Source organism: Myotis yumanensis, unplaced genomic scaffold, assembly GCF_028538775.1.
Source record: "Myotis yumanensis isolate MYYU_CA2020_CCGP unplaced genomic scaffold, mMyoYum1.0.hap1 SCAF_2, whole genome shotgun sequence".
Lineage (NCBI taxonomy): Eukaryota > Metazoa > Chordata > Mammalia > Chiroptera > Vespertilionidae > Myotis > Myotis yumanensis.
Window position 1 is genome coordinate 139,630,207 of NW_027223753.1, and position 23,349 is coordinate 139,653,555.

The 23,349-nt window shown below is 43.2% G+C and overlaps 1 protein-coding gene across 4 annotated transcripts in view; it reads right to left on the reverse strand.

Annotated features, from left to right (window-relative positions):
• Window positions 1–23,349, reverse strand: part of ST3GAL6 (ST3 beta-galactoside alpha-2,3-sialyltransferase 6) — an 87,043-nt gene that overhangs the window by 8,372 nt on the left and 55,322 nt on the right. For 2 of the 4 annotated variants that reach the window (XM_070406107.1, XM_070406108.1), the window contains 5 exons: window positions 19,003–19,106; window positions 17,913–17,976; window positions 4,861–4,956; window positions 1,438–1,624; window positions 1,195–1,332 (listed from right to left, as the gene is read on the reverse strand). In XM_070406107.1, the coding sequence (XP_070262208.1) occupies window positions 1,195–1,332; window positions 1,438–1,624; window positions 4,861–4,956; window positions 17,913–17,976; window positions 19,003–19,106 (589 nt within the window). The remainder of the gene's footprint in view (window positions 1–1,194; window positions 1,333–1,437; window positions 1,625–4,860; window positions 4,957–17,912; window positions 17,977–19,002; window positions 19,107–23,349) is intronic. The other 2 variants (XM_070406109.1, XM_070406110.1) reach the window with 2 other exon arrangements.

Here is a 23,349-nt window from a genome sequence, read left to right on the forward strand (position 1 = left end):
ATTATCTCTTACCTTTTCACCTCAGAATTACGAGGAATCTGTGCTTTTCTCTCACTAGCAAGAAATAGGATTTAAACATAAGACGTTTATGTTTTTTGACTTGGGAATTTCACTTTCAGGCATCTATCCTATAGAAATCATACAAGTGTGCAGAAAACCCCTATGAGCACATGCATTTTTATGTTACTTATGGAAGAAGAAGCTGGGTACAAACCTAAATGTCTCTAAATAGAAGAATGATTTATTAGGTGGAGGGGGAAATAGCAAAACATCATCTATGGTATCATTGCAATTACATTGAACAAACAAAATGTGTATGTGTTTTTAAATGCGTAGGAAAGTCTACAAGGACATAAAGCAAAAAATCTTGGGAGATAATGTGAGTTATTGAGGGAGGAGAAGTATGTCCTTTTCAAAATATTTCTTTGTAAGTTATTTCATTTTTAGCATGTAATACTTTAGAATTGTTTTTCTCATGCTTAAAGAAAAGGTACAGGAGGTGTGTTTCTTGGGACTTTCCCTTTGGGATTACAAAAAGAGAAAGAAAAACACTCACTTTAGCTGTGATAGCATGTACACAAGTGACTCAAGCTTCAAATGAAAAACATCTCCGCCACTGTACAGATCTAGTCATTGTTTTCTAGATTATAAACAAACAGGCCTGCAAAAGTCACAGTCAATGAGATGTCTCTTAACTAAAGAACTGGGAGTTTTAAGAACTGTCAATATTGCTGTAACTACCATTTGCTGAGAATTCAGTGCCCATGTCTCCTTCATGACTGCAGAAATATTTCTGGGCTACCTTACTGTCCTTCCTCACCTTTCCTCTGGTTTTCCTGTGGGATTTCTATGGCAGATTGCTTCAGACCACTCCTTTTAGCTGAAAGCCATGCACTGTCCTGAAACTAGTCCTGCTGCTCAGAACACAGCCTGCCTCTCAGCCCCCTCCCCCGCCCGCTGCAGAACACTGAAGAGTTGCAAGAGATGAGCCACCTGGGCATGCAGATGGAGACCCCAGAAGGGCCCCCGCAAGGGCAGAATGAAACCTTCACTAAAGGTTCTTGTTCTTGCAAGAAAAACATGAAGACAATATACACATGTACCTAATTTTACTGACTCAGACGAGACCCCTAAGATTCCCCTGTTCTACTCCAGCCAGATCCTTAGTTTGAAAGTACTAAGAAAAATACATACCTGATTTTTGGGAAACACTTTTGGGAAATTAAGCAGTTCATAAGCTGCTGTTCTGATAATGAAAGGATCTAAGATTCTGATTTGATATGGTTTATAGATCAGGTTTAAGGCTGGTTTTTTCCAAAAACCATTAGTGTTCTGAAATAAAGCAAGAATATAGAAAATAAAACATTGTGGTTGTCTTTTGTTACAGAAAAAAAAAAATTAAGGTAATCAGAAGGGAGATCAGTCTTGCCAACTTACTATTTTGCCACCTGTCAACAATTCCCACAGCCACTTTAAATCATGCGGCTTAAAAGCAGTGAGAATCGCTGTGGTGTTAGGATCATTGTGTTTGGGATCTGAAAAAACAGATTCTGGATAAAAAAGTCGGAAGGTTGTTCTTCTCCCAACTTCCTCTTCATGTCCTAAAACAGGACCATTATTCATTCTGTGGACAGAAAAAACACAAGATATGTAGACCCAAGTGCAGTATGAGCCGTTTCCACCAGTTCCCAGAGGTATCTGTCCGACAAACATCTGCCATGTGTCCAGTGCTCTAACGGCATAAGGCAATCAATCTTTCACACATAACGGCCAAGGAAATAATTCCCTTTCATGAAACAGCTGCTTGATCAAAGCAGAAACTTGCAGTTGTATTTGAAAATTGGTTGTGGTGTTACTGGTAATTCAGTCTTACTCCAGGGACACTGGAGGCAAATAAAACATGGGAACGTAAGAACCACAATACTACGGTTAAAAGAGAACTTGAAAGACATCCCAACAAAACACCTTGAATATACAGATAAGAGACCTGAGGTCCAGAGAAAGTTACTTGCCGAGGTGACACAGTCATGTAGCCCGTAGGCATGTGTCTAAGTGACTGACAGGCAAGAATCACATTTAAGGTGAAGACCCATCAAAACTGTTGTGCTCTGAAATAAAGTAACAATATAAAATTGCTGTTTTATACCTAACCACAACCAAACGAATGTCTATTGCTAGAAAGAACTAAAGAACCACAAAGAATCGGTTGGGTTTGTGTGTGCTCAAAGCCAAGGTTAGACATGCACTATTTATGCAGACACTCTGAAGGCATGCTATTAAGAGGAATGCTTTGTTTCCTAAACAGTGTGCCCTAGGAGAATAAATACTCTTCTACCCTTTGCTACTGTCTGTGTAATAAAAAGACAGTCTTAACACCTGAAATGACTTCGGAATGTTGTGCCCAGGGCATTTTCCCACAAGGGCTTGCTGTAGTTCTAGGTGATCAGGTTTTAGACCAGCGGTTCTCAACCTGTGGGTCGCGACCCCTTTGGGGGTCGAACGACCCTTTTACAGGGGTCGCCTAAGACCATCAGAAAACACATATAATTACATATTGTTTTTGTGATTAATCACTATGCTTTAATTATGTTCCATTTGTAACAATGAAAATACATCCTGTATATCATATATTTACATTACAATTCATAACAGTAGCAAAATTACAGTTATGAAGTAGCAACGAAAATAATTTTATGGTTGGGGGTCACCACAACATGAGGAACTGTATTAAAGGGTCGCCACATTAGGAAGGTTGAGAACCACTGTTTTAGACAATTATAGGTAAAGAAATGTGTGTTTCAAAATTGTTTTGTGGGTAACTTTTCACAGCTTCCTCAAAATGGATAAAAAACAAAACAAAACAGAAAATAAGGTGACGTCACTTGCAAAAGCCCTCGGCAGTTTGTGACCCAGCAAAACCCCCAGGCACTGCCAGGCCATCCCAATGCACTGCCCATGGGAAGCGTTCCACTCTTCAAAAGGCTATTCACAGCCATCCCACACACACACAAACTTACTCCAGGGTGATGACCTTCCATTGACCTTTCAATGAGGGAAACAAAAATGTCCTGCTTTTCCCACCACTCCCTCTTTGGGACTCTTGGTAGCTGTAAACCACAATCCCAGTTGTCCTTCCCATTATGAATGACTAACAACACCTGTGCTTTGGACCCCATTCCCCTTTCTTTCCCACGCCAACCTCTTCAGTTCCATCAGTATACCAGTGTGCTGTAGAATCTCCTATCTTTATAAAAGAAAACCACACAGGAAATCCTCCTTCGATTCCATAACCATCCCTGGCTACTTCATTTTTCAACTTCAGAGCAAAAGTCCTCAAGCGTCGCCTATACTGGTTTCTCCACTTTCTCACCTGTCATTTTCTCCTCAACCCATTCCCATTGGGCTTCCCCCCACTTCAATCTGCTTTGTCAAGAATTTCAGTGAGCTTGAGGCTGCCTGTCCAGGGTGAACTCTGTTTTTGTCTTGCTTGGCCTCTCACCAGGTTTGGACATGGTGGTCCCTCCCTCTGCCTTAAAACACGGTGCTCTCTTGGCTTCTGTGATCTCCTGACTCTTCCCACCTCACTGGTGGGTCTTCTCCATCTCTTCTACTCACTCTTTTTCTTTGTACAACCTCTTAACTGTTGAGCACCATAAGGCTCAGTGCTGGGCCCTCTTTTCTCTCTCAGTCTCTTCCCGGGAAATCTCACCGGCTCCATGGTTTCAGTCCAGCTTATCACCTCATCAAGACTTAAAATGTTTAGCCAACTGCCTACTGGACTTGCCCACTGCAAACTTAACATGTTCATACAGAAATCTTGGTTCTCCTCTAAGCCTGTTCCTACCCTAGTCTTCCCCAACTCAATAAATGGTACCACTATCCAGCCAGTCTCTTAAGGTGAAAACCTAGGAGGAGGTATCCCTGGTTCCTTTATTCCCATCTCTGCTCATATCTAATACATGAACAAATCCTGATAACACTACCTCTAAAACATGTTTCAATCTATCCAACCTCTTACCTCCTCTGCCAAGACAACCCTGATCCAAGTCCGCATCATCTGCCTGAAAACAGCAACCTGCCTGGCCTCTTGGTTTCCACCCTTGTCCCTCACATTCCATTGGGCAGGCCTTTGCCAGACTCTTAAAGATAATCAAGTCAAATTGCTTTCTTGCTTAAAAATCTTCAAACATTTCCTGTCGTTCTTAAAGTAAAATCTAAGCTCTCGTCCTAGTTTACAAAGTCTAATCCCAGCTTCCATAGCCTGCTCCTTGCCTACCTCTTTAGCTTCCAATTGCACCCCCTTCCCCAGCCCGCTGCCCTGCCACCTCACTGGTTTCCTTACTACTTCTCTCAAACCCAGGATCATATCCTCCCGAGGGCCTGCGGTAAACACTCTCTCTGCTTGCATTGCCTTTCCCTGAGCTCCATGTGGCTGGCACTGGCTGTTCACTCAGTCCAGCTTAGATGTCTCCTCCTCAAAGTGCTCATCCATCTTAAAGCAGCCACTCTGTCATTCTCTATCTATTTTTAATTGTATGTATGGCATTTATTATTGTATTTCCTTATTCAATTACTTTTGTCTTCCCTCATTAGAATGTATGCTCCACAGAGAAGGAGAGCCTTATTTATTTACTGCTGAATCCCCTGGGGCCAGGACTGCCTGGCATATGAAGGGGACTTAATAAGCATGTGCTAAGTGAATGACCTGAAGTCTCTAGCCAACAACTGAGAGAGAAGGTTATGTAATGTACTTAAAAATATCAAAGCAACTCCTCTGCCTTTTAAAACACAGCTGTACTCAAGCAGGAAGCCATGTTCTTTTGAAACAATTCCAGTTTAGCAACTGAGAAATATATTTACCTTATTATTACATCATAGGAGTCAATTCTTTCTCCTAATGTCTTGTTCTTCAAAACTCCTCCATTACCAACCACCACGCACCGTTTACATGGCACACTGTTGGGCAAACAGACAAGTGAGAGATTAAGCCATCTGTGACAGAGTGAGTGACTCCCACACCCATTCATACTTTCGGAAACCCAAAGCCACATTTTACTTGTTGCACAAGTAGAAAAAGAACTGGCTGTGACATATATAGGTCTAAGGATGTAATAGAAAGATACAAGATTCGAGAATAACATTGCATAGGAAGTGCATCGTCATTAGCAGCTACTAGTATTGACCCTTATCAGCCCATACACGTTCCCTCATTTGAATCTCATAACCACCCTTAGAGATAAGTAAGCCTGATAGTTCCATTTAACAAAGAAAGAGGTTCAGAAAACTAACATTTCAAAGTCATACTCCAAAGAGATAGAGAACTTTGGATGGAATTTGGATACAGATCTTTGAACCACAAAAACCCCCTCTGACACAGGATTTTGCATGTTAATACTGATGCAAGTGTGTTTATGTTACCCATGGATACATTTTTGTCCTTTATTTTTTTCTGTGTCCTTGGGATTTTTTTTTCTTTATTGGTTAAGGTTTTACACATGTGTCCTATCCCCCCATTGCCTCCCACCTCCCCGCTCATGCCCTCACCCCCCTAGTGTCTGTGTCCATTGGTAATGCTTATATGCACGTACACAAGTCCTTTGGTTGATCTCTCCCTCTTTCTCCAACGTTTCTGCCTTCCTTTTGAGGTTTGACAGTCTGATCGATGCTTCTCTGTCTCTGGATCTGTTTTTGTTCATCAGTTTATGTTATTATATTCCACAAATGAGTGAGATCATGTGATATTTATCTTTCTCCAACTGACTTAGTTCGCTTAGCATAATGCTCTCCAGGTCTATCCATGCTGTTGCAAATGGTAGGCGTTCCTTCCTTACAGCAGCATAGTATTCCATTGTGTAGATGTACCACAGATTTCTAATCCACTCATCTGCTGTTGGGCACTATTTTTTACCAGCGTTACCCATCCCCCTGAGATTCTAGCTCTGGGTTCCTGCTGTATCTTGTAAATGTGGAGACAGACAGATGGGATCAGACGAGGACAGTGCAGCTTCCTTTACCTGCCCATGCTCACTTAAATTCCAAACATGTACTGGTCCTTGGAGCTTAACCAATACAAACTAAAAATTCACTCTCTGTTCCTGGCGAAGGGCTGTAAGGCAGGACATGAAGAGGGACTTCTGTTGCTGGCTGGGATCAGCCGAGGAACACGTATTGTGTACCATCAGCTTTCAGCAAACAGCCTGGCCCATCTTTCTCCTGGCTCCCACCACCACCCAGCTAGACCTGAAGAAATGACAAAACAGATGGAGTCCTTCTCCTCTAGGGGACAAAGCTAGAGGGGAAGATCGGTGAAACTGCCCTCATGACATGGAAGTATAAAGAAAACATTTCCTCTAAGAACTAGGAAATCAGCAGACCAGATGAACTGGAATCTGTCAGGCCCTTAGGAAATTCATGAGTAGCAGAACTGCACAAATGCTTAGAGCAGTTAAACGCAGAGAATGCGGAAGTACAGGAACCACTGCAAAGAGCCAAGCATTGGCCCTGTCAGGTTAAGAAGAAACAATGTACACATTCCTATATGCATGAGATTACCTTTTTGACTGAGAATATATTTAGCTCATCTATTTTATGTGTTTAACACTACATATTTTAAGAATATTTTGCCGAAACCGGTTTGGCTCAGTGGATAGAGCGTCGGTCTGCGGACTGAAAGGTCCCAGGTTCGATTCCGGTCAAGGGCATGTACCTGGGTTGCGGGCACATCTCCAGTAGGAGATGTGCAGGAGGCAGCTGATCGATGTTTCTCTCTCATCGGTGTTTCTGACTCTCTATCTCTCTCCCTTCCTCTCTGTAAAAAAATCAATAAAATATATTTTAAAAAAAAAAAAAAAAAAAAAAAAAAAAAAAAAAAAAAAAAAAAAAAGAATATTTTTACATTTTAATTTGAAACTTAGTTCCCAAAGTTAAAGAGTCATGTCCAAATCAGTGTCTACTTTGTCACGAAAACAAGTATTGCGGAGGGTCTGGTGGGCGTGTCCAACAGGCTTGACGACCTGCCCCAAACCTCCACCATGGGCATGTCACACATGTCACAATGCATTCTAGAGATGTTTCTTTCTAAAAACGTCTGTCTTTAACTATGAAAGTAACATCTCCAGGTGCTTTTCTATGCACGCCTGACATCCATCCTGACTCCAGGAAGGCAACCTTATGCGCAGCAGGTGGAGGAGCTGGGAGCCCTGGCAAACGGAGCGCTTCCCTCTCCAGGCATATGGCCATCGTGCTCACCAGGTCCACCCCGTGAGTGCTCTGTCGCAGGGGCAGTTCCCACACACAGGCTTATATGGCCTTTCCTGCCATAACTTCCGGGTCAGCTTAATGCAAAGTGGAGGCTGAATTTAAAGCTGGCTCCACCACCCCAGTGGAATGCTAAGCATATGGGGCAATGGGGAGGAAGTGGCTAGGAATGGACAGGATGGAAATAACAGCTCTGCTGCTGACAGATAACTTCCTGTGGGGTGGAGGAGGCTTCTCTACAGTTATGGTAGCTAGACTAGCTCTGTCCTTTGAATGAAGGCTGGAGGCCACTTCCCTGTCAAAGGCCACCTAAGGCCAGGTGGCCCCGGGGCTACAGCTTCCATCCTGGCACGGGGATCCCAGCCTGACCTGACTCCATACCAAACATGCCAGGACAAGAACTCCAGGCTTCAGAGTTCTTATCCTGGTGTCTCAACAAAGGACTCCAACCCACAAACCTAGTCTCTGAAGCTGACACCAGTAAGAGGTTAACTCAGCTCAGTTCCAGACACAGCCAGTCACATAATCACTGCTCAGCAACGAACAGGCCAGCTGAGCCTCCGTGTTCACTGGAGTCCCTTCAGTGTTACCTGTCGTCTCAGACTGGGTTACAGCTGGTCATGGAGCCCGGGAGCATGTGCGGCCCAGAGAGCCCCACGAAACGAATACTACTACCTGTCATACTAATACGTCCCACCCCTGATCCCCACTCAAGGCCCTGCACCTCCTCCCACACCACACCTTCCAGCCAAGACAAAACGGGGGAGTAGAGGGCTGCAGGCGAATCTCTTTTACTTTTCCTCCTGGTAAGGGATATTGCAAAGACCCACACATTTTCCTGGGGATCCTATATAACACTAGGAATGGTTTGGCGTTATCCTTAGGACTACCCTTTGGCAATATCTTTTTAAAATTGATTTTAGAGAGAGAGAGGAAGGGGAAGTGGGGAGAGAGAGAAACATTGATCAGTTGCCTCCTGTATGTGCCCAACCAGGGATCGAACCCCCATTGTAGGTATGTGCCCTGACCTGGAAACAAACCCGAGGACCTTTTGTGATACGGATGGCGCTCTAATCCACTGAGACACCGACCAGGGCTGGCATTAATGGCTTATCTACAGCTGGTGTTCACAGTGCCACAATGACTTGGGAATATGTGATATACCAATGCATGGTCTGAACCACACACCTTGCAGCTCATTGCTTCCCTCTCCCCAGCAGATACCCATATCCGACTAAAGGAGTGATTTGTCCTCGCCTTGGTTTCATCCAGTTGGTCCAGGCTCCCGTTCTTCCTAGTCCTGAGGTGTGAAGCAATAGCTTGCCGTGTCCCTGGGGTGACTGTGTAACTCCACCACATTTAATTAGCACAGCCTTCATGCACAAATAGCTGCAGTGAATGTGAGCCTCTAGAGGCCAGAATGGTGTCACTTCTATTTCTGTATTCTCCAACCTAAAGCATCCGACTCACAGGCTGTGCGTTTAGAAATTGGTTTGGTTGTTACACTAAGTGTGGCGGTCATTTCCCGACTTTTGAGTCTGGAGAAGCAGAGAGCGGTTCCTCCTTTCCCCATCCTGGAAGCAGGTAGGGAAGAGCACAGGCCTCAAACCGCTCATCTGGAAAACAAACTCATTCCAGGGGGCCTGGACCTGCTAATGGAAAATCTGGAAAGCTGCTGACAGTGCAATGGTAAGAGGTTACACTCCCCCAGGTGAGAGGCATGTTCCTCATCAGGGCAGGCCGATCCAGGAGAGGCACTACCTCACGCAGAGGGAAACATCATCATCATCATGTAGAGCAGTGGTTCTCAACCTTCTGGCCCTTTAAATACAGTTCCTCATGTTGTGACCCAACCATAAAATTATTTTCGTTGCTACTTCATAACTGTAATGTTGCTACTGTTATGAATTGTAACGTAAATATCTGATATGCAGGATGGTCTTAGGCGACCCCTGTGAAAGGGTCGTTCGACCGCCAAAGGGGTCGCGACCCACGGGTTGAGAACCGCTGATGTAGAGAAAGCGAACTTGAATTGCCCATTTCACATGATCTGTGGTCTGTCTTTTTTCTCTGACTGCTTCCTGATACTCATTTTCCCCTCCAGCAGCATCATATGCATTCACATACATCACTCCATCTTCAACAACCTATGGCAGTTCCCACTGGTCCTTTTCCCTCGTGCCTTGTCACCGAGCCCTGCTTTCATGAGCCTGCCGAAGGTTGGTCTAGGGGTGGCCCTGTGACCCATCCCTGGGCAGTAAGAGATAAGGCAGTCTATTGGGTGCTCTGGAAAAGATTTCACTCCCAGCAAGAGAATGACTGAGCAGAACCCTTTCCTTTTATCCACCCCGTCCTTCCTGCTCAGATAACGCTGTGTAATGGCATCAAGTTAGGGCAGCTGCTGTTTCTTGCAATGAACAGGGAAAGGCAGAGAGCGCCAGAGACGCTGCCACTCCCCAGCAGATACCCATATATGACTATATGACTAAAGGAGTGCCCACACCCACAGCTGCTCCATAGAGGTGCAGGCTGTCCACAGTCCAGCTGTACAATGCACCATTCAGGTACTGCATGTGTGAACTGGTACTCCCAGGAGCATGCAACCCAGTCTGTGCAGCCATAAGCAGGTCCCCCCCACACCCCCAGAGGAACCGCAAGATCCAGTAACCACATACCTATGCGATGTGGGAGTTAAAGGTCTGCTTCGTTTACATCATGTTTACTCAGGAAGATTGTCACTTGCAGCCCAAAGATCCCAAAACACTGTGCAAGGTACTGCGGCTGGAGACCTGACTGCTGGCTGTGCTACCCCTGACAGCATCTCTGGACCTTGGCCTAGTGACCTAACCTTTCACCTCAGTCTGCCCTTTCGTGAATCACTGGGGTTCAATGTTGTTATTCTGTTGAACGGGACCGTTTTCTCCAGCATGTGAGCGGGGTATCTATGGTTCTACAACAGCTGACTGCGTCATTGCCGCGCCCTTCACCACACATGACTCACTCGGTTGCTAAGAATCACAGCCTCACCGCCCCCCCCCCCCCCCCCCCCCGCCCCGCCCAAAAACTCCCCTCCCGGCTGAAAGTGCTGCCATGGAAAGAAACCCTGCAAACCAGCAGGGTGTCTGGAGTTTGATGCAGGTGTGGATACCTCTAACAGAGCCCGGCTCTTTTAAATAAATACCCAATAAATCGCTTTCTTCTTTTTAAGTTGTCCACAAGGCCATCGGCTCGCCCTGGCTTGTTACCAATCTCACCAGTCTCTGCTGACGCTGACATCATGGATTCTGCCTGGTGAGCAGCCTGGAAGCGCTCACGAAGCCCTGCTCACTTAGCACAGGTGCTTCCGTTAGGTAAGGTGTTTGTGTCTAGTTACTCTGTAACCACCTAGGCAGGCCTCAAGCAGTCTTCTGGGACGTGGCATGCTTCCAGAATGTGGTGCTGGCGGCTGGGGGTGGGGAGCGAGTTCCTGCCTTTTAAGTGGGGGCTGAGATTTTGTGATTTGGGGCTGCTGCTGCTCTGGTTGTGGGAGAATGTACTCCCACCGAGGAGAAAGCAGCAAACCCGGGGGCCAGGGAGCAAGCTGGTGCTTAGAAGCTACACAGGCAGCCGGGAAGTGTCAGGGCCTTGCAACATGGGCACATTTTAAGAACAACTTTTCTGTGATGCAGTCCCCTTAAAGTATTCCCAACCTTTAGTTAAGTTTTTAAAAAAAATATTTTTGTTGATTTTTAGAGAGAGGAAGAGAAAAGGAGAGAGAGAGAAATATGGGTGGGAGAGTGAAACATCAACTGGCTGCCTTCCACATGCCTCCCACTGGGGATGGAGCCCACAACCCAGGCATGTGCCCTGACTGGGAATCAAACTGGCACTGAATGATGCCCAACCAACGGAGCCACACCGGCAGAGCTTTCGTGAAGTTTGTAAAACATGGCCACCTTGTGTGAGCTGTGCTTTAGAGAATAAAGAAAGGAACCCAAGGCCTGAGAAATCATCTCAGGCCTTGGGTTCCTTTTGGCCCTATCCCCATAGGCCAGGCAGAGGGACCCCACCTGCAGGAGGGACCCTGCTCACTCCACAGATGCCCTCAAGCCCTGGCGCCGCCCCAGGTGTGGCCGGCTGGGGAGGGACCGCGGGAGGTTGGCTCCAGGGTGTGTCAGGCTCATCTCACCCAGTCCCGCCCCGCCAGCCACCTTCTAATTCATTTCCTTTCAATATGCATGAATCCATGCACTGGGTCTCTAGTTGAAATATAATTCACATGCCATAAAATTCACCATTAGAAATAATAAGATTCAGTGGGTTTTGGCATCTTCACAAAGTTGTGTAACAATCACCACTATCAAGTACAGAACATCCATCACCCCGCAGAGAAACCCTGAGCCAGGAGCAGGTGTGCGTCAACCACTAATCTATGTTTTGTCTCTATAGCTGTATCTATTCTGGCTATTTGGCATAAGGGGAATCGTATAACATGTGGTCTTCTGTGACTGGCTTCTTTCGTCGTCCATAACGTTCTCCAGGTTTATCCAGGTCGCAGCAGGAGTCAGTACCTCATTCCTTTCCACGACTGAACAATAGCGGTTAGGTGGGCATACATTCATTTACCTGCTCTGCAGTTGTTGGGCATTTGGGGCTATTATGAACAATGCTGCTTTGAGCATTGATGTGTAAGTCTTATGTTTTCATATGTCTTCTATTTAAGCTTCCTATTTTGAAATTATTCTAGACTCACAGAAGGTTGCAAAATAGTACTGAGAAGTCCTGCACACCCTTCACCCACTTTCCCTGGTTTCACTGACTGAGCTATTTCCTACTGAAATTGGCATGGGTATAATGCACACATAGAGTTCTGCCCTTCCTCTTTTACATGAAACCGAGATTCAGAAATTCAAAAACTGGCCCAAGGTCACAGAGCAGTGAGTGCACCCCCTCACCCCCCACAAATACCAAACCCCTCTATTTAGATGGCTCCATGCCCCCCACCTTCACCCCCTACCATAAAAACAATAGCCTGGTTTTCAAGCTATCCTTTTCTAGCATGTTATCAATCCCCTGCTGCCAAAGTCCTGGTCTGACAGCTAATCTATAATAATCCATAATAATAAAAGCATAATATGCTAATTAGACCAGTTCAGCCAAAGGACCTTCCAGATGAAGCTGGGGCTGAGGCAGCTGCCACAGCTGCTAGGGCCAAGCCCCTTGCACGAATTTTGTGCATCGGGCCTCTAGTATATCCATAAAAGAAGGAACATGAAAAAACCCCACTAATAATTGTTTTAAAATAACTTAGGTGGTGGTAGCACAACATTGTGAATATACTAAATGCCACTGAACTGTTCACTTTAAATGGTTCATTTTATGTTATGTGAATTATACCTCAATTAAAAATACGGTTTGTCAACGTTTCTGGGAGACTTGTTTTCTTTCCCAAACTCAGGAGGATCAGCTGGCACAGAGGCAGCACTGGGGAGAAGGCCAGCTCCCGCACTGACTCTGCCTGTGTGATCTTATCTTCAGGGTGAGGGCTGAGGGAAAAAAACAGGTTCTGTGGTATCTGTTCAGAGAAGCGTCTATCAAGATCAGGCATCTTCAAGGGGGAAAAGAGAACCTATTTAACATATTTGTGTTTTCAGTGACCTGACACGGGTACTCCGGAGATGTTTTAGTTTAACCCTGTAAAAGTGCTAACCCATCTGGGTAAACACGGTTTGAGGCTAAGGATGAAAGCATAAGCTACATTAAGTCAATACCTTACCCCAACCTGCTGGGCTATTGCTTGGGAGAGAAGCTCAGAAAGAATATAAAGGAAAAGGCCCAAGATTACATCTTCCTAACATGCAATAGGATATTGTATTACCCATTTTAATTTATTTATTTTGGTACAAACACATACCAAAAAGGTTCATTAAATAAAATAAAATGGGTAATGCACATGTATATCTTTTCACATAGAACAGAGAGCACTCCAGTCAAAATATTAGGGGGAAAGGTGATTTTCTAAAATGTGAATGTCTTTCTAACAGAGGTGGTTATTAAAAGGAGGCAAATTATTATAATTATTACTAGGTGACAAAAAGCTTTGAGAAAACACACACAGATGCAGGTTTTGGAGGGAAGTGGGGAGTGGCTATCGAAGGGAGGCGCTAAGAGCAAAGAACAAGCATGGAATTGTTACAGCTCCAAGGCTCCTTCACACAGGTTTTTTTTTTTGTTTTTTTTTTTTTTTGCCAAACACACACACTCCTGTTCTCTCCCCTCTTTATTTCTGGCCCAAAGTTCTTCATGGTCTTAACTTTAGAAAAAGGCTCTCTCTGCCTCAGGGTTACTTTACCAACATTACCTTACAAATATGGCATAAATAAGACCTTTATAAGAGATGCCACCTCAGAATGCTTTACAACCCCGGTATGTTTCCACAGTTTGCACAGTGTATCAATTCTCCAAGAGAGAAACCACAGTCCGCTGCTTCCAGCTCGAGGCTAGGTTGCTCTCCAGTTACCAGGTAACTGATTCAGAATCCTGACAGTTCCCAGGCACAAACCGGTGGGACGAGGACAGTGGTGGAGAATCTGATGAAGCCTGCTAGTTGCCCTTCAATAATCATGTTTCCTTTGTTCAGTAAAATAGGACTCTTTGTTTTTGTTAAGGTGGGCACACAGCCAGGTGGAATAAAGGCTACAATTCCCAGTCATATTTACAGCTAGGTGTGGCCTTGCGATGATATTCCTAGCCAATGGGACATAATCAGTGGTTGCTCCTAAATGTTTAGCAACCAGTTCTCTTTGGGAGGGAGAAGGGTGATGAGAGAGGCCGGGGTTTGTGGCGTTTGTGTTTGTAGCATTTGCCAATCACCATGGCACAGATCATCCCACCATGGGTCATCTCAAGCTTCCACCTGATGGCACAGAATGCGGCGTTGGGAAGAGCTGCAGTTCTCACATGAATGCAGTGAAGTATTATATGTGATTTCTGGGAAAAATCCTGAAAGGAGACCAGCCTTACTGATGAGGTGGGCTCTTCCCCCTCCCTCCTCCCTGATGGCCAGAATGTACACCCTAAGGAGGAAACCCTACAGAGGAAACTGTATAGATAGAGAAATGCAGAGCCACAATGGAGAAGCCTCGGTCCCTGAGGCTCAGCTGCTGGGCTGGCCCTGGAATGCTCACATGCCAACTTCATTTACGCAACAACTGTGAGAAAAAACAAACTCCTATCTCATAAATGCAACTGGTATTTGGAGTGCTCCCATTCCCAGTGGAACCTACCACAACTGAGGGTATCACGCGTGCTCAATAAGATAAGTAAACCAAGCTAGGGTCATATCTGGTGGGATCACAAAGGATCCAGATTTGAAGCAACAACAAAAAAGAAATGCCTGAACCTTTCTGGAAGGGATGAAGAGGAGGGAGGGAGAATCACATATTGCTGAAGAGAGCAGCCAAAGGAAAAGGCACGAGAAAAGATGGCTCTCACCTCTCCGCACCCCAGTCCCTCCTCTCCGGCCTGCAGACCCAGCACAAAGAGTGAGCAATCCCAGGCCAACAAGGCTGCCTCCGCACACCCCAGGGGCTAGCCTCCGCATACAGTCGGCCATAGGGGACGACTCTCCCACTAGGGGAGTCCAAATCCTCTGCCTGAGAAAGAGAGGCTGTTCTCAGACCTCCTTCTTCCAGAGCAGTTTTGCAAGGTCTAGAGGAGAAATGGTATAGGTAGGTCACTCAGGGGACAGTCTGAATGGACTTGGGCAGCAGTAGGCAGGGTAGTATACCTGGCTTTCTGGAATATATTTGAAACGTATTGCTCAGGCCCAGGCTGGCCTGTTACTGTCTTTGTATTGTACAGTGGGTTCCAGACAAACACTGAATGACTTACTTACAATACAGGTAAAATTTAATACTTGCGAACCCTTCTCAAAAGTTAATATGCAAAGAGAAGATAATAGTGTCACGGGTATATTCTTACTGTGGACGGAAAGGGGGCTCTGCAATAAGCCTGACAGGCTCAGGGGGCCACATGCAGGCCCGACAAGCCCAGTGACCAAAAGTAACTGCACAGGATGGTCCGATCACAAATCCCTCACTGAGTAGGTCACAGCAGGTAGTCCCGTCCCAGGCCTACAGCTTCCTTAGCAAAGGTCAGTCCTCACAAGTGAGCTCTGTCCACTGTTCTTATGCATCCCGGATAACATACCTTTGAAATGTCAGAGTAACCTTCTTTTCTCACCCCTCAAAGGCATAACCACCAGCACCAGAGCACCAGACCACAGAATCCTCACTGTTATTCCCTACATACCATCTGTATGTGCCGCAAATGTTCATTATTAACTATCCTGCACCCACCAATGCAAAAGTATGTGTTTCTCCTGTCCCTTAATCTACTACCAATGGATTTCATGCACCTTCCTTAGATCTCCTTTGATTCTTTTTTTTTTAATTAATTTTTTTAGAGACAGAAAGAGAGGAAGGGAGGGAGGGAGGCAAGGAGGGAAGGAAAGAGAAAGAGGAGGAAGAAGAGAGAGGGAGAGAGAGAAACATCAACCCATTGTTCCGATCATCTACGCATTCATTGGTTGATCCTTATATGTGCCTTGACCAGGGATCGAACCTGCAACCTTGGTATATCGGGACAACACTCTAACTGCACTACCCGGCCAGGACAAATCTCCTTTGATTGTAATGTATACAATAAACTACAAGAGCGCCATTCTCCAGACCAGCTGAGATCTTGCTCCCCGGCATCTGTTGTCAGCTTGGCAAAAATAAACTCATAAAAATTCTCTACAGGTTTGGGCTTTTCCTGACTCAGCCACCTTTATCAAATTTCAGAACAGTCTCTCTAGGGAACAGGTGTGCACATGTCCCGCAAACAGCTCAGCAATGCTGAGCATCTGAGTGCATGGCTAGGCCACTCTGTGGGGATCCAAAAGGAAGTTTTCTATTCACTCTCCATCTGACGAGTCTCTGGTCTCTGACTGCATTTATTCCACTTCAGACTGAAGGACTCTTGTATAATCTCATGACTTCCAATCTCTCCTTTCCAACCATACCCACCTCCCTCCCAACACTGGAGATGCTAAGAACCTGCCCTGAGTTGGAGGTGCAAGGAGGGGGCACTCTCGGTGACAACCGGGGGGGGGGGGGGGGGGGGGGGGAGGGAGGAGGGAGGGGCAGAGTGACAAGTACAAGTCAGCAAGAGGAAGCAGCCTGCCCAGTGCACACATGATAAACACCTGTGCCTGAGAGGTTCTGAAAGCAACTCAATAAAGCACAGTCTAGTTCTAAGACAAAAACAAAGCAGAAAGGAAACTTTCATTCACATCCCCTCAAGTCTCCTGTCGGTAGTTCACATCACAGGGCCAAGAATCTTTTCAAATATCCGCAGATACTTGCTGTAAATGTCTGAGGAATGATCATTATCACTTGTAAATAAGAAATCTAGGCACTAGATAAATCCATCTAAGTCACATCCTGGCTCGGGCATTTAGCGGGTGTAACAAACACGTACGGTTGTCTGCCTAGCCTCAGTTTCTCCAGTTAAAATGGAGATCATCAAGGATACTTTTCAGGGTGGTGGTAAAAATTAGAGAGAATTGACATGAAGCACAGATGGATGCCCAAGGGCTGCACACACACAAATATTCTACAAATGAGAGCTATCTAAACTTTAGGTGAGAGGAGAATATATGTGGTTGTTGTTGATAGACAATCAAGAACTGAAATTGAGATAGTTTGATGGCATCGTTTTAAATGATAATTAGTACAAACTGAAATGAACCAGCATATAAAACATAATCCATAGATCAATAATCTGGGCCCCCAGCAGAGGCGAGTGAGATGAACTCGGTCAAAATCTAGCATTGTTCCTTCCTCTCTGTTATGTAAACTCTATTTCATTTTCACACCTCTGTCCACTAACCCATTTCTGCACCACCCCCGTCCCCAATAGCACCTCCGTTCTCTTGTGCAAGAAGGAAAATTCTGCATTCTACTTTTTAATGGAGGTCAGACCATTACAGACCACCCATATCATCCCTCTGTAGCTTAAAACTTTGTGAAATAAGTCTACCTCTATAAATTCAATGGGCAATTCAATTTCTAGGGGGTGAACTTGACATCAAAATTTTCTAAAAGCGAAATTACCATGTGTAGTCAGAAAGTGTGTATCTAAGCAAGCTGTCTGCTTACCTCAGATATGATTCTGAACAAAAGGAAGAGAGCTGCTTCTGAAATCCAATATTCAAATGAAACAGAAACGATCCTTATGAACAATTTAGAAAATGTACGGGAAGGTGTGGGAAACAGCCCCCAGAGGGAGGCTGTGAGCTGATTAACAGGGGATGAGAATTAATTCTTCAGTAACAAGTTAAAAAAAAAGAATGTGGGTTAAAAACGCCCTGACTTGGCACTAGTATTACCCATCTCATGACTTCTGCAAAGGTTTGAGCCAGCCAATTACATTACAAAGCTTCTAAACTAATTTTGTAGTTTGTTTATTTCAAGTGTTGTTTGTTTATTCAAGAAATAACTACTAGATGTTTTAGTTACGTACCAATGCTGTGGAATTTTCCCAAGTGATGACATTTTACATCGGGGTGCATGTTTTGAACCACTTCAGCTAAAACTAAAAGTCAAACAGAGGCAAGGAAATGAACTCACTTGTCAAACTCATCAAAGAGGTCACAGCTCTGCAGCTTTGAAAGAGCAAGTCGAAAATATTCCGCTAGAAAACAAATGGAGTACTGTGAGTGAAAGGAATCGTGGCTTCGTGGGTACATAGTAAGCCACCTTTAACCCCACTCGTCCCCCGAAGCCATTACAACTGGTGTGGCTACATTTGATTTCTTCTGAGATGAAGATTCATGATACAACTGCATTTAGCTGGCACTACGTAATAGACACATCACAATGGTCGATGCTCTAAGGGCATGTTCCAAAAACCCCAGAAAAATAAGGGGCTTAATGGGAAAACATAAAAAGTAATCCCCAAATTAGCAGAATCAGATAATTCTGAAACTAAAATCAGTATAGAAATCAATATGCAGCAAGTTTAACCTTATTGAATTACCATTTCTCTTCAATACCTTTTAAAACACACACACACACACACACACACACACACACACACACACAATCAATAAGCAAAATCTAAGTCAGAAAACTGTAGGCTTGTCACCTTCTGGGCTTTTAGGGTCTCCCCAAAACGGAGAACATAAAGTTGTGCAAGCCAATCAGGTTTCAAGCAGAGGGGAAAGTGTCTCATTATTAGTGGATGGAATATTTCTCTCTAAATTTAGCAAAAATAAAACATCCGCTGATTAAATTTAAAATTTTTAATCTAGCTCCTTGATCAAGGAGCTAGAACTTGCTGATGAAATAAAAGAAAATTCACAAGTAAAGAGGTGAAATGGGAGATTGGGAGGAAGTTAACACGCAGGGTTATCCTGCTAATTCTAATTGGAATAAGGTAAGGCATCAGGACTCATTAACAATACGGTGGTAAAACAAAAGTATAAAGCAGTGTCTTAACAACAACAATAAAAATCTACCCTTTTTAATCCTCTTATTCTATCCTGCCTCCAAAGGAGTTATATACTAAAATGGATGCCCTCTTCCCATCCCAAAATTATATTCTTTAGAAATCATTATGAAGCAGAAAGATGAAAAGGCCTTATTTTTATATAAACATGCAGTTCACATCAAACACCACTCATATTTAATAGGGCAAGGTAAGAATAACATTACTGACCTGATGTCCTTATCCCATAGGGCAAATCAAACTTATCGCTACCATACAAGGAAGCAAGTTTTTTAAAATCAGCTGCACAAAGAAAAGGGTGAAACTGGTGAAACCTGGAAGATAAGGATAAGGAATGATTTTCCCAAGTGCACATGACACTTGTAGGCTTTTGAAGTCACAACTGAAAATAACTATAGCATATTACTCATATTGTTTTATTGACTATATAAATGTATAATTATTTTTAAATTATCTAAAATCACCTTAGGTAGTATTTAAATAGTACATAGAACAGGATATGCAATGGAACTACATGACCAGCATGGAAACACTTTCCAGGTAGTGGAATCAAAACTATGTAACAGCTAAGGGGGCGGGACTTGGGGGAACAAAATTTTAAAACAAACCAACACCAAGTGATAAAATATTAGCTGCCATATACAGAAAGAAACAAAGGAACTAATAAGGGAAAATAAAAATATTAATGCCAACCTATTCCCAAATGTAAAGGCACTGTATGTATGAATGTGTCAACTGTGAAAATAAAGCATACATTAAAATTAGATATAGCTAGAACTAAATTCCTGATGACACTAAATTAAGATTTACTCAAGAACAAGAACCTCGGGCATTTTTCTTCTTATTGCCTGTCTCTCCAAGTGCTCTCTCAAACAAAAGAATGTTTGATGAGAGTAGGGGGTGCCTCTGCTTTTTCTCACTTTTAGTGCCTGGCAGAGTAGGCAGACAACATACATTTAATAAATGATTGAATGAATTCAAACTCCAAACTAATTCTTTACACACCATTATCTAATAGGAAAATAATTTTTTTAATTAAAGAAAAGGAATAGGTGACACTCATTAAAATACTATTTTTATCTACCAGAGGACTGAATGCTACAGAGCAAATCAAGCTAATCCTCCCCCCAATTCCCACACAGAGCCCCCTCTTTTCAGACTCAACACCTTCGCTTTCTCTTAGTCTAAAAACTACAGGTGGAGATCAGAGTGCCCCTTATATTTCAGATGCTACATGACAGAATGGAGTAGGGGTGAACCGGCTTCAGTTTTATCCAGGCTTTGCCACTCATGAGCCACTAACATTTTTCAGAACTGAGCTAAAACCTCACATGTACTCAAACTAAGGAAACAGGTGGAAGACCAGCCCTTCCTGCTTTACACATGATGTGTTTCCCAGATTTAGTTGTCATAGTGATAGCAGCCTTGCAGGTCCAGCCAATCTTGAAAGGTCCTATGTACACCAGGATGGATGCCCAAGTTCAGGATCTGCTCAGAGAAGATGAAGTGTCAGGTCACCTGACTTATGATTGAGAGGAGACACAAGATCTTCCCAACTTGGGAAAGTGAACTACAGATGACTTTGCATCCAGAGAGCAAGGCAATAAACGACTCTATTCTTTGGAGTTGGTAGGGGTGATGATATGATGACCAATGACTAATGTCTATTGCCAGTCAAACTTTGTGCTAGATGGCTTACATTTTATTTCTAAATGAAATAATGGGGAAAAATATCTTTCAGGCAAATTGAAATGAAAAAGGAAAGCTGGAGTAGCAATACTTATATCTGACAAAATAGACCTCAAAGTGAAGGCCATAACAAGAGATAAGGAAGGCCACTTCATAATACTAAAGGGATCAATACAACAAGAGGATATAACCCTGATAAACATATATGCACCCAATGCAGGAGCACCCACATACATAAAAAAAACTCCTGGAAGATATCAAGGGAGAGATCGACAACAATACAATCATAGTAGGGGACTTTAATACATCACTGACATCACTGGATAAATCCTCTAGACAAAAAATCAGCAAAGAAACAGCAATTCTAAATGACTCACTAGATCAAATAGACTTAACTGACATCTTCAGAACATTTCACCCAAAGCCACGGAATATACGTTCTTCTCAAGTACACATGGGACATTTTCAAAAATAGACCACATATTGGGTAACAAACAAAGTCTTCCAAAATTGAAGAAGATTGAAATCATATCAAGCATTTTCTCATACCACAATTGCATAATATTAGAAATAAACTACAATAAAAACAATCCAAAAAATTCAAACACTTGGAAGCTGAAAAGCATGCTATTAAACAATGATTGGGTTACCAAAGAGATCAAAGAAAAATTTAAAACATCATAGGCACTAATGACAATAAAAACACAACAGTCCAAAATCTACGGGACACAATGAAAGCAGACCTGAGAGGGAAGTTTATAGCTCTACAGGCCTACCTCAAAAAACAAGAAAAAATGGTAGTAAATCATCTAACTCTACAACTCAAAGAATTAGAAAGAGAGCAACAAGAAAAGCGCACTGTATTCAGAACAGCGGTTCTCAACCTGTGGATCGCAACCCCTTTGGGGGTCGAACGACCCTTTCACAGGGGTCGCCTAAATACATCTTGCATATCAGATATTTACATTGCGATTCATAACAGTAGCAAAATTACAGTTAAGAAGTAGCAACGAAAATAATTTTATGGTTGGGGGTCACCACAACATGAGGGACTGTATTAAAAGGTCACGGCATTAGGAAGGTTGAGAACCACTGATCCAAAAGGAAGGAGATAATAAAGATTAGAGCAGAAATTAACGACATAGAGACCAAAAAAAACAATACAGAAGATCAATGAAAGCAAGAGCTGGTTCTTTGAAAGGATAAACAAGATTGATGAACCTCTAGCCAGGCTCACCAAGAAGCAAAGAGAGAGGACCCAAATAAACAAACTCAGAAATGAAAGAGGCGAAATAACAACAGACCCCACAGAAATACAAAGGATTGTTAAAAAATACGATGGACAACTCTATTCTAACAAACTAGACAACCTGGAGGAAATGGACATATTCCTAGAAAAATACAACCTTCCAAAACTCAATCAGGAAGATTCTAAAAGTCTCAATAGGCCGATAACTATAGAAGAAATGGAAGCAGTCATCAAAAAGCTTCCAGAAAACAAAGGCCCGGGGCCAGAGGGCTTCACAGGGGAGTTTACCAAACATTCAAGGAAGAACTAAAACCAGGCTATTACAAAAAATTCAAGAGGAAGGAACACTTCCAAGCACATTCTATGAAGCCAGCATCACCCTAATACCAAAACCAGATAAAGACAACACAATGAAAGAGAATTACAGGCCAATATCTCTCATGAACATAGATGCCAAAATCCTCAACAAAATTCTAGTAAATCAGATCCAGCAGTACATCAGAAAGATCATACACCATGACCAAGTAGGATTTATCCCAGGGATGCAAGGATGGTTCAATATCAACAAATCAATAAATGTGATATATCACACAAACAAACTGAGAGACAAAAATCACATAATCATATCAATTGATGCAGAAAAAGCATTTGACAAAATTCAACACCCTTTCTTGATAAAAACGCTCAGCAAAGTGGGAATAGAGGGATAATACCTCAACATAATAAAAGTCCTATATGACAAACCCACAGCCAACATCATACTCCATGGGCAAATACTAAAACCATTTCCCCTAAGAACAGGAACAAGACAGGGATGCCCACTCTCACCACTCTTGTTCGACATAGTACTGGAAGTATTAGCCATAGCCATCAGACAAGAAGAAAAAAATAAAAGGCATCCAAATTGGAAAAGAAGTAAAACTGTCCTAATTTGCAGACGTGATGATATTATACATAGAAAACCCCAAAGACTCTATCAAAAAACTACTAGACCTAATAAGTGAATTTGGCAATGTAGCAGGATACAAAATTAACACCCAGAAATCTATGGCATTTTTATACACCAATAATGAACTCACAGAAAGAGAAATGAAAAAAAAAATCCCATTTACCATTGCACCAAAAAAATTAAGATACCTAGGAATAAACTTAACCAAGGACGTAAAAGACCTGTACTTGGAAAATTACAGGACATTTAAAAAAGAGATAGAGGAAGACATAAACAAATGGAAGAACATACCATGTTCATGGATTGGTAGACTCAACATCATTAAAATGTCCATACTACCTAAAGCAATCTATAGATTCAATGCAATACCTATTAAAATACCAATGGTATATTTCAAAGATCTAGAACAAACTCTCCAAAAATTCATCTGGAATAAAAAAAGACCCCGAATAGCCACAGCTATCCTGAGAAAGAAGAACAAAGTTGGAGGGATCTCAATACCAGACATCAAACTATATTACCAAGCCATGGTTCTCAAAACTGCCTGGTACTGGCACAAGAACAGACATATAGACCAATGGAACAGAATAGAGGACTCAGAAATTGACCCAAGCCATTATACTCAATTAATATTCAACAAAGGGGGCAAGAGCATACACTGGAGTCAAAA